Source organism: Rhinolophus sinicus, chromosome 3 (genome assembly GCF_057876585.1).
Source record: "Rhinolophus sinicus isolate RSI-liver-muscle chromosome 3, RSI-T2T, whole genome shotgun sequence".
In the NCBI taxonomy this organism is placed as follows: domain Eukaryota; kingdom Metazoa; phylum Chordata; class Mammalia; order Chiroptera; family Rhinolophidae; genus Rhinolophus; species Rhinolophus sinicus.
In genome coordinates this window covers 87,474,008-87,487,720 of record NC_142503.1, presented here as the reverse complement: position 1 = coordinate 87,487,720, position 13,713 = coordinate 87,474,008, and the positions used below count along the sequence as shown (strand labels likewise).

General features: G+C 45.2%; 1 protein-coding gene across 2 annotated transcripts in view; it reads left to right on the top strand.

Moving 5' to 3' along the window:
- The window catches only part of MARCHF3 (membrane associated ring-CH-type finger 3), a 144,193-nt gene that overhangs the window by 93,185 nt on the left and 37,295 nt on the right, over positions 1–13,713 (top strand). For both annotated transcript variants that reach the window (XM_074328546.2, XM_019732388.3), the window contains exons 2-3: positions 9,928–10,171; positions 13,102–13,306. In XM_074328546.2, coding sequence (XP_074184647.1) covers positions 9,984–10,171; positions 13,102–13,306 — 393 coding nt within the window. In that variant the 5' untranslated portion in view covers positions 9,928–9,983. The remainder of the gene's footprint in view (positions 1–9,927; positions 10,172–13,101; positions 13,307–13,713) is intronic.

Genomic DNA, 13,713 nt, shown 5'->3' with positions numbered 1-13,713 from the left:
TTTGGCAGGGCTGGATGTACCAAAAAATGAAAAGACCAGGTATTTGATTCAGGACCCTCCTCCTGAATCCTGGCTGAGGAGCTTATGTGGGGACGTTCTGGTGGGAAGGCAGCCCTCCATGGGAGCTGGTGGATGCACTGGGGCATTTCTAACAGGCTTGAACGACAGAGCTCCCCTGGTGGCTTGGGGAGAGAGCAGGCTGGTCCTCCCACTGAAAAGGCCCAAGTAAAGCTGCCGCTCTGACAGGTGGGGGCTGTGTAAGATGCAGGGACTGAAGCCACCACCAAAGTCAAAATGCACGGTGAGCTGGGATAGGCAGCCAGCCAGAGGGGCTCTGGCAGGAGGGATGTGGGCTCTGATTAGAAAAAATAACACCTCAGGGGTAACTTCGAAGGAGTGAGTAGGTACTTTCCATCGAATAGGTGCTTTGCATTGAGGTAAGTAGGCAGTAAATAAGAAAGAGGCTTCTTTCCCCACCAATTTCATGGTGTATCATACAAGTGTAAAGAGATTGGTGATAAAGTGATCTCAGGTAACTCGGTCCTTGGCTAAGGGTTACTTTTCTCTTGTAATTGTTTGTATCTTGATGATTTAAAACATCAGCTCCATATTAGGGAACCACCAAAAAAGAACCTAGTGTGTGTGTGTGTGTGTGTGTGTGTGTGTGTGTGTGTGTGTGTGTGTGTAGGTAGGGGAACAGTGTCTAAGGACTGAGAAGAGTAATTCCTGGGGTGTGTCTGTGCTTTTGACAGTTTATACAAGACTGTCAAAAGAGAGGTCAGCAGTTCTGCCCCCACGAGAGGTTTGCCTGGAAGATGGGAGGTTAGTGAGGAGGACTCAGAGAGGTGGGCTAGGTGAGGGGACCCAGAGGTGGGAACTGGAGCCTTATCCCATGTGTGAGGCTCCCTGTGTGTGGGGCTCCCGTGTGTGGGGCCTCCATGTGTGGGGCTCCTCACTGTGGTCCCCACTGCTGTGAGATGACCTGGTGCACTGCAGTATTAAGCACTGCCCGTTACCAAGTGCCCTCCATATGCCAGGTACATACCTACCTCAGTGTCAGGAGGAAACCCTGGCTAAGTGACAAGTAACTGTCTTCCATTGATAAGCTCCAAGTGGCAGTTCAAAGCCAGGACTCCCTGATCCAAAACCAGGGCTGTGTCCCCTCTCCCCCAAAGGCTCCCAGAGGGCCCCTGAATCCAAAGCCAAATATATACAAAGGCAAGGTAGAAGCACCCAGACACTCTAACAAGTCTCTAGACCACGTGTGAAAGAACATGCATTTGGGATTTCAGTAATATGAAGCATATAATAGGGAGCCCATCTATAATGGCAACGACAAGGCTGAAAAGGAAAAGCCAAAGAGTTTCAGTCTTTGCTCTGCATTGCCTTTACATTCCGCAGCATGCCGAGTAACTTCGGTTACCCTTGCAAGTAGGTGGAGGGTAATGCAGCCAAACGTCTCTTGAGCCCTCATAGGCCTGAAAGCACTGTGCTACCTGCCCACCCCCAGCGTCATGGAAGGCAGAGAGAGCTTGGACACTGCCTTGTGAGAGGCAAGACTGCAGTCTCCCCACGGTCTTGGTGAAATGCAGATGGGGAAAGCCCCAAGGAACCCTGCTTTAAGCTAAGCCAGAGTTGACTATTCCAGGGTGCAGCGGGAGGCTGGGGTTAAGAATTAGCACATTCTGTTAACTATAATTAAATATATATACATATAGTCACGGGATGTAAAGTACAGCATAGGGAATATATTTAATGGTATTATCATAGCTATGTACAGTGTCAGATGGGTAGTAGACGTGTTGGGTTATCACTTTATAAGGTGTGTAAATGTCTAATCATTATGTTGTTTTGTACACCTGAGACTAATAATGAAAGAAACAGATATTTACAAAAAGAATTAGCACATCTGTATTGCTGGTACCGGGCTGTTTGTGGATAGGAGGGTGAGATATAACTTCGACTGAACCCCAGTCAACTTCCTAATGGGGACATTAACTTAGGTGCTAGTAGAAAATGTGTATGAACCCAGTGACAAATTGGGAACTTCCAGTTCTTAGCGCATGTTCAGCTCTCATTTGTAGCCGAAATGTTTTTTCTCCTGTATTATCAGATACCCTGGTCAGCACGCTGTCCCCTCCCTCCATCCCTTTCCTTATGCTGGACAGGTAGCTGTTTGGCACTGGACACACTGAATATCATTTGAAGAATATGCTTTTATTTCTCATCTCCAACTAATGTCCCGTGAACGTTTCATTCTACTTTGCCCGCTCCCCTCTATTTTTTTTAAACTTGACGTTTACATTTTTCTGGCGTGCCCTAATTGTTCCCGGACTCCCAGAACTCGTCCACACAGCTCTGCTCCGCCGCCGGCTCTCCGGCTCAGCAGGGCCCCGTGTGCGGGAGCCAGTTGTTATTTACAAATGTAATTCCGCTGTCGCTGTGTCTTTGAACACACAGGGTTGTTGTCAGATTTTTAATTGCCATTTTCATCTATGTAATTAAAATTAAATAAAAAAAATGGATAGCCTCCAAAATCTGAATTAATTTCATGAGTACTGCTTGAGGGGGCAAAATATGTATAAATACGATAATTGTTACTTGATTTGCCTTCAGCAGAACTAGAGGATAAAGAAAATACAGTAATTTTAAATGAAAAAAATAATTAGTGTGATACTTCTGGCCAAGAATCAGAATCAATAACACGGATGGGAAATGATGAATAACTCTGGGTTATGTTTCACACGATACCTCTCTCCAGATCCAACTTGCCTTATGCTGGTCAGTTGTTTTTCTCCTCACGTTTTATCGTTGGTGTTTACACGTTCCTCAAGAAAATGCCATTACCCCAAATCAAAACCTCCTTCAGGCTCGGAAATGGGCATTTCACCTGCTTATTCTACTCTGTAAGTGTGACAATGAGCACATAGCACAGACAAACGAGACAATAAAAAGAGAAGTCTTTTTTAAAAAATTCATTGGGACAGCCAGTGTTTCACTCTGCGGACTCATCAAGCGCCTGATGGACATGTTTATAAAGACTTGGATGGTCACTTTATTTGGAATGACAAACTCCCTGCTCCACATAATGAGGTCAGTGAAGCATCCAGAAAAGAAATGTGTAATTTGGCAGCGTGGGTCTGTAAGTACAGCCCTGCCTCAGCTATTTAAGTTTAATGAAGCAGCTACTTTGCCGCTACACATTCTTAGTGAATAGCCTCCTTGGTGTGTTTTTGAAAACTTAAATGTTTCTGGTAATCATGTCACCGCAATCTCCTTGGAGAGCCTTTGTGCCCTGTTCTCAGAAGAAATATGCTGCTTTTACATGTTAATGGTTTTGAAATTAGTCATTTGCTCCATCTTCATTGCAAAGCAAGGTCAGTGTGTGATTTCCTGCCTGCCTTCATTTTCTCCGAACATTCAGGATACTCTAAGTCAGTTCATCAGCCATGCAGTGTACTGTCTGGTTATAACATGCTTGAAAAGTCAGGGAAATGTTCTCTCAAAGAGCCTTCCTATTCTCAGAGACTGTTCTTAGAATTCAAAGTCTAAAAACTCTAACTCAGAGGGGAAAGCTCCTGGACAAGCCATTATTGTTATTTTTTCCCATTTCAATCACCAACCAACTTGTATCGCCCATTCCTTGGTCTCATTAGAGGAGCCTTGCTGCCTAAGTATGCAGCTACTTGAAGAAAGCTAAGGGACATTTTTATCAGCAGTTCTGCCCCCAAGAGATGTTTGCCTGGAAGATGGGAGGGTAGTGAGGAGGGGCACAGAAGGCAGCCTAGGTGAGGGGATCTTTGTTGGAGGACCCTTTGAAGCAGAGTTGCTCATGTAAAACTAAGGTCAGGCTTCTGAATCCTGGACCAGTGTTAATAATGGACAACTTTGAGGGGGCAGAAGGACATCTAGCTCTTCCATATTCGTCAGTTTCATTCTGCCAAATTCCACATTTAGGACATCAGGCGGTTTCCCCTGAATTAGCAAGGATATGATTGCGAGTGGAAAGGTGCCATGTCCTCATAACTGCAGCCTTAGAAAGAGTCTGAAGAACACTCCAGACTGTTTGGTGGCCTGTACTTTTCCTTGGAAGTGTAAAGCAGGACTTGAAATGGCTGGACTCTATACCACGAGAAACTGCCTAGGAAAATCTAGTAAGTTCTCAAAAACTATTTTTTTGAATGGATGAAGGAATGAGTAAATCAATTTGCTCCTTTGACTTGTTTTGTTTACTAATTCTTGTCATGGAGGAAACACAGAACACTTGCAGGACATATTGAGACCTGCGGAGTCCACTTCTTATAACCTCTGGAACTGGCGTTAGGAAGTTGGAAGTTCCACCTTACTCCAGACCGCCCCTCCGATCTCGGGCCCCGGCCCACGTAGCCCCTATGACCAGGTTAGTGTCAGCCAGCACACACACCGTTATGCTCTTGCTTTCACCTTTAAATTTGGGTAGTTTTTATACCCAAACAGAGCTGCCACCATAACAGACTCCTCCCCCAAATCGCCCTCTCATTCTATATCTAAGAGATTAAAGTGGACTTGACGCTAAAAAGTACAGTTCTGATAGAAGCAGCCCTGAAAAGGCACTTGGGAGTGGCTTGTGTTTTATTTTCTGGCGTGTTTATCACATGCTGGATTAGCTTATATGATGGTAGCTGCTGCAAGAAATGTACCCAAGTGTCTCAAACATAATAGCAGTTCTTCATCGGATCTCTTTACTAAACATTTTCGCCAAAGAATGAAACCTGTGTTCAGGGATGTGAAGATGGGGCTAAAGAGAATGAGGAGAAGTGGGGGCGCCTCTCCTTGTGCTTCCCGCTGAGAGCGGGGAGTGGTCCATGGTCAGGGCTCAAGTAGGATCCAGAAGGTGCAGCTTGGTACAAGTCGACCAGCGGGGGGAAGATGGTTTCAGAAGACAGAGACGAGATGCAGCCCAGGCCAGAAAAGGAGTAGGAATTAATAATAAAATGAACCCTTTTCTGTGCATGGCTCATTCCAATTTACAAAGCACATTCATGTGTATTATTTTAGGCTTCACAAACCACCAGGTGAGGTGACTCAGGAAGTATTAGTTCCCTAATTTCAAATATGCTAGAAACCTCAGCCATGTCTGAGAGTCTGAGTGACTTACCTTGGCAAAAGGTAAGCCAGGGTGCAGGCTGGGGTGACCTGCCTTTAAGTACTGAGCTTCTACTCATAACTCCATGATCCTTAGGGAAGTCCCAGGGGCTGCTGAGGAAGCAGAGCTCCCTTCCCTGCCTCCCTGCGTCCTCTGGACACGTCCTCACGGTGCCAGGCACGTTCCCATGGAGATCACTTATCAATGGCAGTCTGTTCGGAAGTGCAGCAATGATTGTCTGCAGCCTGGTTGAGTCCTCACTCTTGTGAAACCCTCATCTGTCTTTTAAAGTGGTCATAGTTTAACGGACATCCCTTTTTATCTTAACAATTGTCTAATCAGCCTTTCATTTATTAGCCACTCCCTCCTGTTTTATTGTCTCCCTCTCATCTACCTGTTCCCACTGTGTGCGGCTGAATTTGGCCAGTACCAAATTGTGTTTTATTCTCAGTCTGAGGAAGAAATTATACAAGGTGTCAAGCCTGGCCCACAAAAGACCCATCCCACCAGTGCCATTTGAGGTTTCAAGTTTATACAGACACCACTCCCTCCCAGCCTTGTGTTTTAGTCCTGAGAAATCCCAGAAAGCGGAATTCTTGGGTGGACTAGGAAGCAATTTTCCCACAACCGCAGAGGTATTGATAAGAAAGTGGTCAAATGGTGCTTGAAATTTGGCAGAAAGATCAGTGTTAGGCTACAAACCCACAGCTCAGCTCTTTCTCAGCATCCACAGCAACAGCTTGCTGTTTTCCCAGGTGGCTCTGAATGAGACAGGGAAATGCACTGGGCCATTTGTCACTGCCCATGGTGCAATATGCATGCCAAGTGGTACATGCAGCCTGCAAGGCCCACTCCTGCCCGTGCCTGGATCCAGGCCTCTGACTGAGATTGGGGAGAATGTGCTCCCTTTCCTCCTCCACGTTATCCACTCTTCTGGGGTTGGAACCAACTCAGCCCTTCCCACCATGATCAAAGGTGCCCTTGCTCGGGGGTGATCCCTCCCCCCCACCCCATTTTCAATCAAGACATTATTTTAGGAGTGTGGGGATTCATCACTGGAATGCCAGTCTTTAGTATCTCAAGGTTATTCTGGTGTGTTCTGCAGTGAGTGCTGGACTGGCGTCTCATTTCAGTCAGGTCCTACATTGGGTTCAGGGTTCTACAGAGACAGCACAAGGGAGAGAGCCAGGGCTGGCCTGCAGGAGAAAGAAAATAGAGGAGCCTTGGGTTGCTTTATGCCCCAGCACCCACTGTGAGTGGAATAAACTGACCAGATGGCTGGTAATATCTCTTTGCCTCCGAGAAGAGAAGTGAGATGACGAGATGAAGTATATCATCCAGAAGCGAATTCACAGATATAAGTAAGATTAAAGGAAACTCTCCTTTTAGAATTGTTTTAAGGGCATTTTATTGCAGATTTAGGTCAGACGTTTAGAACGACTTCCTTTGATGAGGACTTAGTCCAGGTTACAAGTGAATGAACCTGGGGACATGATGTGCCTGAGTGACGGTCCCTTCACTCATCAGGGTTGCCTAACTACTGACAGCCCTGGTCTCATTTTCTCACTCTATGAATTCCTTCTCTGCTTCCTTCCAGTTGCATCAAGTGTAGGGAGGGAGCATTTGGCCCTCTGAGTTGGAATTATGCAAAACCCGAAAATAGACTCTCCAAGTGCACCCAGACATAATGATTCCATGCTGTAAGAAGGTCACTGTGTCTGCTTTTCCTGCCAACACACCCCTGGCTCTTAATCTATGGCTGCCTTGTGAAGCAAGAGAACTGTGCCAGGAAGTTACACGTTGTGACTGGGAGGCGTTGTGAGAATTTAAAAATCATGTCAGTGGGGTTTTATAAGGGCAGGCCAGGGGAGGGGGATGAGACAGTTTGAGAAGATGGTCTTTGAACATCCTTCTGTTCTGTGACCTGAGAGCTACTGTAATTCAGTTAAAAAAAAAAAAGAAGAAGAAGCCGTCTGGCCCCAGCTACAAATCAACTCCACCCTGCCAATCCTGCCAAAAATTAAAAAGACATTCACCCAGAAACTTACTTTGGTTGTCTCTATGGTGGGATTATGCGTGAGTTTTGTTTTCTTTGTGCTTTTCTGTACTTTCCATAACATATACTTCTCGCTTTTGCAGTGTAAAAAAATAAAAAGCAACAAATCCTATTTAAAAAGTAAAACTATACTAGCTAGTTATCTGACCGTGTTCCTTGAATGCTCAGTACCTGGTGGTTGAGAAGCCCACCAGAGTCCTGACAAAGGCATGGAAGAGTCATCCCTGCCTCTGCCCCCACGTCAGGCCTCGAACAGGACAGGTGTCTGCAGCCCTCTCCCCACTGCGAGGTTCCAAAGGGCTCCTGGGAGAGGCCAGACCACAGACCCTGAGAGGACTCATGGCAGCCAAGGAGACGGGAAAGGGAGCCTGCTGGAGTGAGGCCAGCCAGATGCCTCAGGAACAAGCAGGGGATTCCATTCCCATTCGTTTGTCTCCTATGGTCAGGCCTGCTTGACATGTGCTTGTTGGGAGGGACAGTGTCCTTTCAAGTTCATCTGGAAACTGCGTATCCATCCTAAAAACAACCAGTTGATGCACTTTTTCTGGAAATTGGGAAGATCCTGTTTTCCAGACCTGTAGGAGTCGAGTAAAGTATAATAAGTAAAGAACAAACTGATGGTTGCTAGGTGGGAGGGGGATTCGAGTGTGGTGAAGGGATTAGGAAGTACAAATTTGTAGTCACAATATAGTCACAGGGATGTAAAATACAGTATGGGGAATATAGTCAATAATGTTGTAAAAACTATATGGTGTCAGATGGGCACTAGACTTATCGGGGGGGATCACTTCATAAATCATATAAATGCCTAACCACTGCAGTGTACACCTGAAACTAATATAAAATAATATTGAATGCCAAATATATATATTTGGCATTCAATATTATATATATATATATATTATATATATATATATATATATATATATATATATATATATATATATATATAACTATTTTCATATATAATATATGTGTATATATGTGTGTATATATATATATATACCCTGTTTCCCCAAAAATAAGACCTAGTCAGACAATCAGTTCTAATGCATCTTTTGGAGCAAAAATTAATATAAGACCTGGGATTGTATTATATAAGACCAGATCTTATATTATAGTAAAATAAGACCGGGTCTTATATTAATTTTTGCTCCAAAACACGAATTAGAGCTGATTGTCTGGCAGGGTCTTATGTTCAGGGAAACACGGTATGTACACACACACACACACACACACACACACACACACACGATGTAAAGTACAGCATAGGGAGTGTCATCAATTATATTGTAATAGCTGTGTACGGTGGGTAGTAGACTTGTTGGGATTATCACTTTGTGAGGGATAAAAATGTCTAATTATCTTGTTTTGTACACCTGAAACTAATTTTAAAAAGAAAAAAGTATAATAAATAGAGACAAATATATCTGGGAGAAGAAAACTCTTTGAGAAATTCCAAAAATGCTCTTAGGGTTGTGGGGTGGATTTATTGAGATTTGGGACCTTGACCATCCAGCCTGGTTATTGATGTGAACTCAGTCTTTCAAGCAATATTGCTACTGTCTACTGAGGCCAAGCCGTGTCGGACTCAGGAGTTTGAGGCAAACAGACTGGGCAGAAATGGTCTGTAGGGACAGTGAAACTATGTCATCTCACATTTACACATAAATAATTCTTCCTGTATTGAATGCAGTGGGGTTCCTCCTCCAGTGGGCCTGACAGCTTTGAATTTGAGGTCAAGTTCGATCCCACACCACACAGATCAGAAACCGAATTCCTAGCAATCTATATGACAGACTGTGTGTCAGGGAGGTAAAGCTGTTACTAAGAATGGATTATTTTTAATTGGCGGTAGAGATCTCATTTATCAGTTCCTTCTAGTCTCAGACGTGTTCTCTTATAATGATGCAGTGTCCCTGCATTTTAGGTAGTACATAAGAGACAAAACTCATTACTAATGTATTTATTGTAATGTCCATTAGGAAAAAACATAACAAGCTCATGAAACTCGTCATTTCATGAATAACTTTATGTAAGACAAGGCTAAAATAGGTTAAGTTTTTAAAGGAAGTTAATTTTCAAGACATTAAGTAAATAATTGTATTATGGAACACAGATATGGCAAAAGTCAGAAAGGTTGTACATTAATTGAATGATTCATGTTTGGCAAATATTGTCCTACAAGGTGCTATTTGGCCAGGTTTGTCTTTTCTTTCTTTCTCTTTCTTTCTTTCTTTCTTTCTTTCTTTCTTTCTTTCTTTCTTTCTTTCTTTCTTTCTTTCTTTTTCTTTCTTTTTTCGTCTTAGTATCTCAGAATGAAGTTGCATGGAGAATAAATTGTTTACAAGGAAAAATAACGGTAATAATAATGATTCTAGTAAGTTTTAGAGAGTGTCAACAGAGACGTATTTGCTCGTCTGGTGCAGAGCGGGAGAATTGCTGATCTTCTCTTCGGATCTGGCTTCAGAGCCATCATTCCGTCCCTCCTCCGAGAGCAGGGATCCTAAATGTACACTGACACGCTCGCTGTCTGGTTCATAACCACCGCGGCCGTTTCTTGAGGGCTCTGTGTGTGTACGCATGCGCGCGCGCGTGCATATTAAATAGTAACAAGATAATAGGCCACATCTAGGCTACCCCAGTTATTTATATTAAATAATGACATGATGATGTCGGTGGCCTGTAAGTCTACATTTCCTATTAACTACTCTGCCCAAGTAAACTGTTTTCTGATCTCTCTTAGATGGAAATCCTGTATGAATGTGGAAGCCATTAGCAGAGTAATTGCTGTCTGTTACCATGACAACCAGCCGCTGCAGTCACCTGCCCGAAGTGCTGCCAGACTGCACCAGCTCAGCTGCGCCGGTGGTGAAGACCGTGGAGGACTGTGGCAGCCTAGTGAATGGGCAGCCACAGTATGTCATGCAAGTTTCGGCCAAGGACGGGCAGCTGCTGTCAACAGTAGTGCGGACTCTTGCCACCCAGAGGTAGTACCACAATTAAAATGAAAACTAATGAATGTGTAATTGATCGGAAGGACTCTGTCTGATGGAAAATGCTTAAGGGAATGTAATTAGCGCTCAGGTCTTTGTGTCAGGTGAGAGGAGGTGCTGGGGGGGGGGGGTGAAGGCTACACAAGTTCTGTCATTGCTGTTTCTATTCCAATAGGATATAAAGCTAAACTTCATGTTGTCTGGCTTTCCACTTGAAGTCACACTTGCAGAAAGTCAGGCAGGGAGGGATCCCGCAAGACACAGGGTCACTTGCTTTACAATTGTTATTTTGACATGGCTACGGTAATTACACTTCTTGTCTCCAGGCACTAACAAAGGTAACCGCTCTTTAGAGTAGAACAAAGGAGGCACCTGATTTCTGGTGACAGAGCCAAAGTGATTGGATCCGTGGGCAAAACTTTTGCAGTGACATTCCTGGTGTGTGAGCCCATCAGCACTGCCTGATGGCGGCACTGAGCAGGGCCACTTCCTGGGCACATCTCTTCTCTGGTACATCCCCACTTGGGGGGCCTCTTCTATTGCTCTCTCTTTTGCTCCTCATAGGCCCCCACCCGTGTTCCTTCACACACACACACCCTGCCCTATGAAGCATACTATTGTTAAAACCCTCACAGCTTGTCTCCCTTGAGTGATGAACCAAAGCAAAGCTAAAGGCTTTCAACAGTCTGGATATGGCTTCTGCAGGCCAACACTTTGTCCTTGGAGGTCTCCCCTGTGCTGTCGCTGCCCAGTGGCAGGTGGATAGCTACAGGCTGCCTAGACAATAGGTACTGCTTGGCTTCTCCAGCTTTCTTTCAAAATAGGTAAGTGGGTCTTTGACCTATGAATGTTACATCTATATCAGCACTGGGTTTGCCTCCTGATATCAGTGCTGACACTTCTGACCCTGAAATTTGGGTCAGTCACTCACACCTAGACTGCTTACCTTGGTCTGAGCAATTCAGCCAACCACTCCGGTGCAAATAAAGGTCCACAATCTGAGCATGCACCTGCAGCAGGGTGCCTGGTGGTACCACAACACTTGCTGTTGCCCCTCGCCTGGACATGGTGGCCACCAGACAAGGGCTCACACACCCGTGCGTGTTGTACGAGTAAACATTGTCCGTGTATTTTCAATCAGTGCTGCTATTGCAAATGGGGGGGAAAATCAATATGTATTTTCCCACCTCTAGAAGAGCTTCTAACAGTTGGTTAGGACTCAGAATGCAATGAGGCAGTGAGCATCGTTGCTCATCTGTGAACTGAGACAGATAACTGATGTGCACCTGTCACCCTTGCAGCCATCAAACACCTCATCTGATCAGGAAGAACAAGCTGCAGAGCTAAAATGACTCAGACTTGTGAGCCAACGTGTGCGTGTGTGTGTGTGTCAGGAATTGTTACATGTTCTCCTACCACGTAGTAAGGTGAACTAGAAGGTTTTAGAATTTTACATGCATATGGCTCAATGTGAATGAAGGAGGCAAGGAATAATGAGAGAAAAAAGTCAACTCTAAACTTTCTTTTCCTGACCTGAGCCTGAGTAGGTCTTTGGAACAAATGAGGAGGCGATCCTTTCCTCTTTTAATCCCCTTGTAGCCTTCATTCATTCCCAGCATTGTCCCCAGAAAAGCCTGTGGGAAACAGCAGTGTTTCCATTTGGACCAAAATGATGTCAGAGAGAGTGGCGGGCATGAGCCGGGTCACTGCCATCTTTGGAGGACAGGAAGAGGCAGGGGAGGGTGGGTAGAGGTTGGTTCTCAGGTTGGCATATATAGTGATGATGTATTTTAAAATCGAATGCCCAATAAAGGAAAGCTTAAGCAATGTAAGAACACGTCAATCAGAAAGGGGTAGTCCTCTCACAGGACACAGGACCCATTGAGAAGTAAGGTCACCCTAGTCTGACCCTTCCTTTGGCCACTGACTTAAGTGATGAGGGCCATGTTATTTGATTTTCCCTGACCTGAACTTTTTTATGAGTGAAAATAGCATTATCTAGGCATTTACTACATACTGGTCCTTATTCTAAGCTTCTAATCTGAGCTATCTTTTCTCATCCTCACAGTCACCATATGAGGAAGGCACCATTGTTTGCACCCATTTTGGGGAAGAGGAAACTAAAGTACAGGGAGGTGACGTCACTTGCCCGAATTAGCCAGCTGGTAAGCAGCAGAGCTGGCGTTCGAGCCCAGGCAGCTGGACTCCAGAGCCTGCCTCGTGAACCACTCCATTTGGTGCCTTCACAAAATGTGCAGGGCTGGTTTTTCCAAATTAAGGCCTGAGCTCTAGGCAGAGGCCACCTCAGTAGGACAGATGCACTACTCCTTGCATTTTAGTGTCCTTAGCGTCCCAGGGAGCCTCCTAAGAAAGTTCAAAGGACAAACCCGTCACTCAGCTTTGTACTACAGCTCAGACTGCACTTCTGTGTGGCAGCTTCAGGGCTGGCTGCCAGCTAACTTCACATTCTCCTGCCCTACTGAAAGGTGAAACGAAAGGAACCTCGGGGTATTCCAAAGTGTCCTGGCCGGGTTCAAAAGACACAGTTTGTCAAGAAATGACAATTGGTGTCCAAACAATTTTAAAACAATTTCTTTTCTTAATGAGGAGGGATGATTTTTATTTTTTGACTGGTGGTTTGCCGCACTGCATCTATATCCAAGGGGAAAGTAACATGTTGCTCGTTTTCCTCACTTTTGGCCCTGGGCCACCCCCTATTTCTTTATATTGTTAGTAGTAGATGCCCACAGACCCCGGCAGTGGCCCTCACTGCCAAGTGCAAGTATAGCTCTAGGGTTTCACAGCAGGTGTCTATTCTGAGCTGCTGCACCAGGAAGGGTCCGAAGGACACAGAGCCAGAGGACGGTCCACATGGCAGCGGTTTCTAGCCCAGTGACAAGCAGGTGCCCCTCCTTCTCTTGCAGCCCCTTCAATGACCGGCCGATGTGCAGGATCTGCCATGAGGGCAGCAGCCAAGAGGACTTGCTCTCTCCATGTGAATGTACGGGGACCTTGGGGACAATTCATCGGAGCTGCCTGGAGCACTGGCTGTCCTCCTCAAACACCAGCTACTGTGAACTCTGCCACTTCAGGTTTGCAGTCGAGCGCAAACCCAGGCCGTTAGTGGAGGTCAGTAATTGGGGCGCATCCTGAAAAACTTAGCTCTAATGAGCAAATGATGTCTGCTTGTATGCCCAGATCACAAACCCTGGCAGCTTCACTAAAGCGCAGGAATAGCTGTGTGAGAATGTGGGTGTGAGAGTGTGTGTGTGTGTGTGCCCACCTACATGTGCATGTGCGTGCGTGACACAGACAGAGAGAGCTCACTGGCTCACTCAGGAGCCAACAGTAGAAAGGTGACCTCACCTTCCACAAGAGAGTAGAAGAAATCAGTGTAAGGAGAAAGGGGACGTTTTGAGACTTGATCTCCATTTTTCTATCCCTGTGTGGTGGAGCAAAGAGATTACTTTTCTCTTTGCACATCGTCTGTCCACCTTGATACAACAGATAAATGGGTGTTTGAGTTGCATATTCTG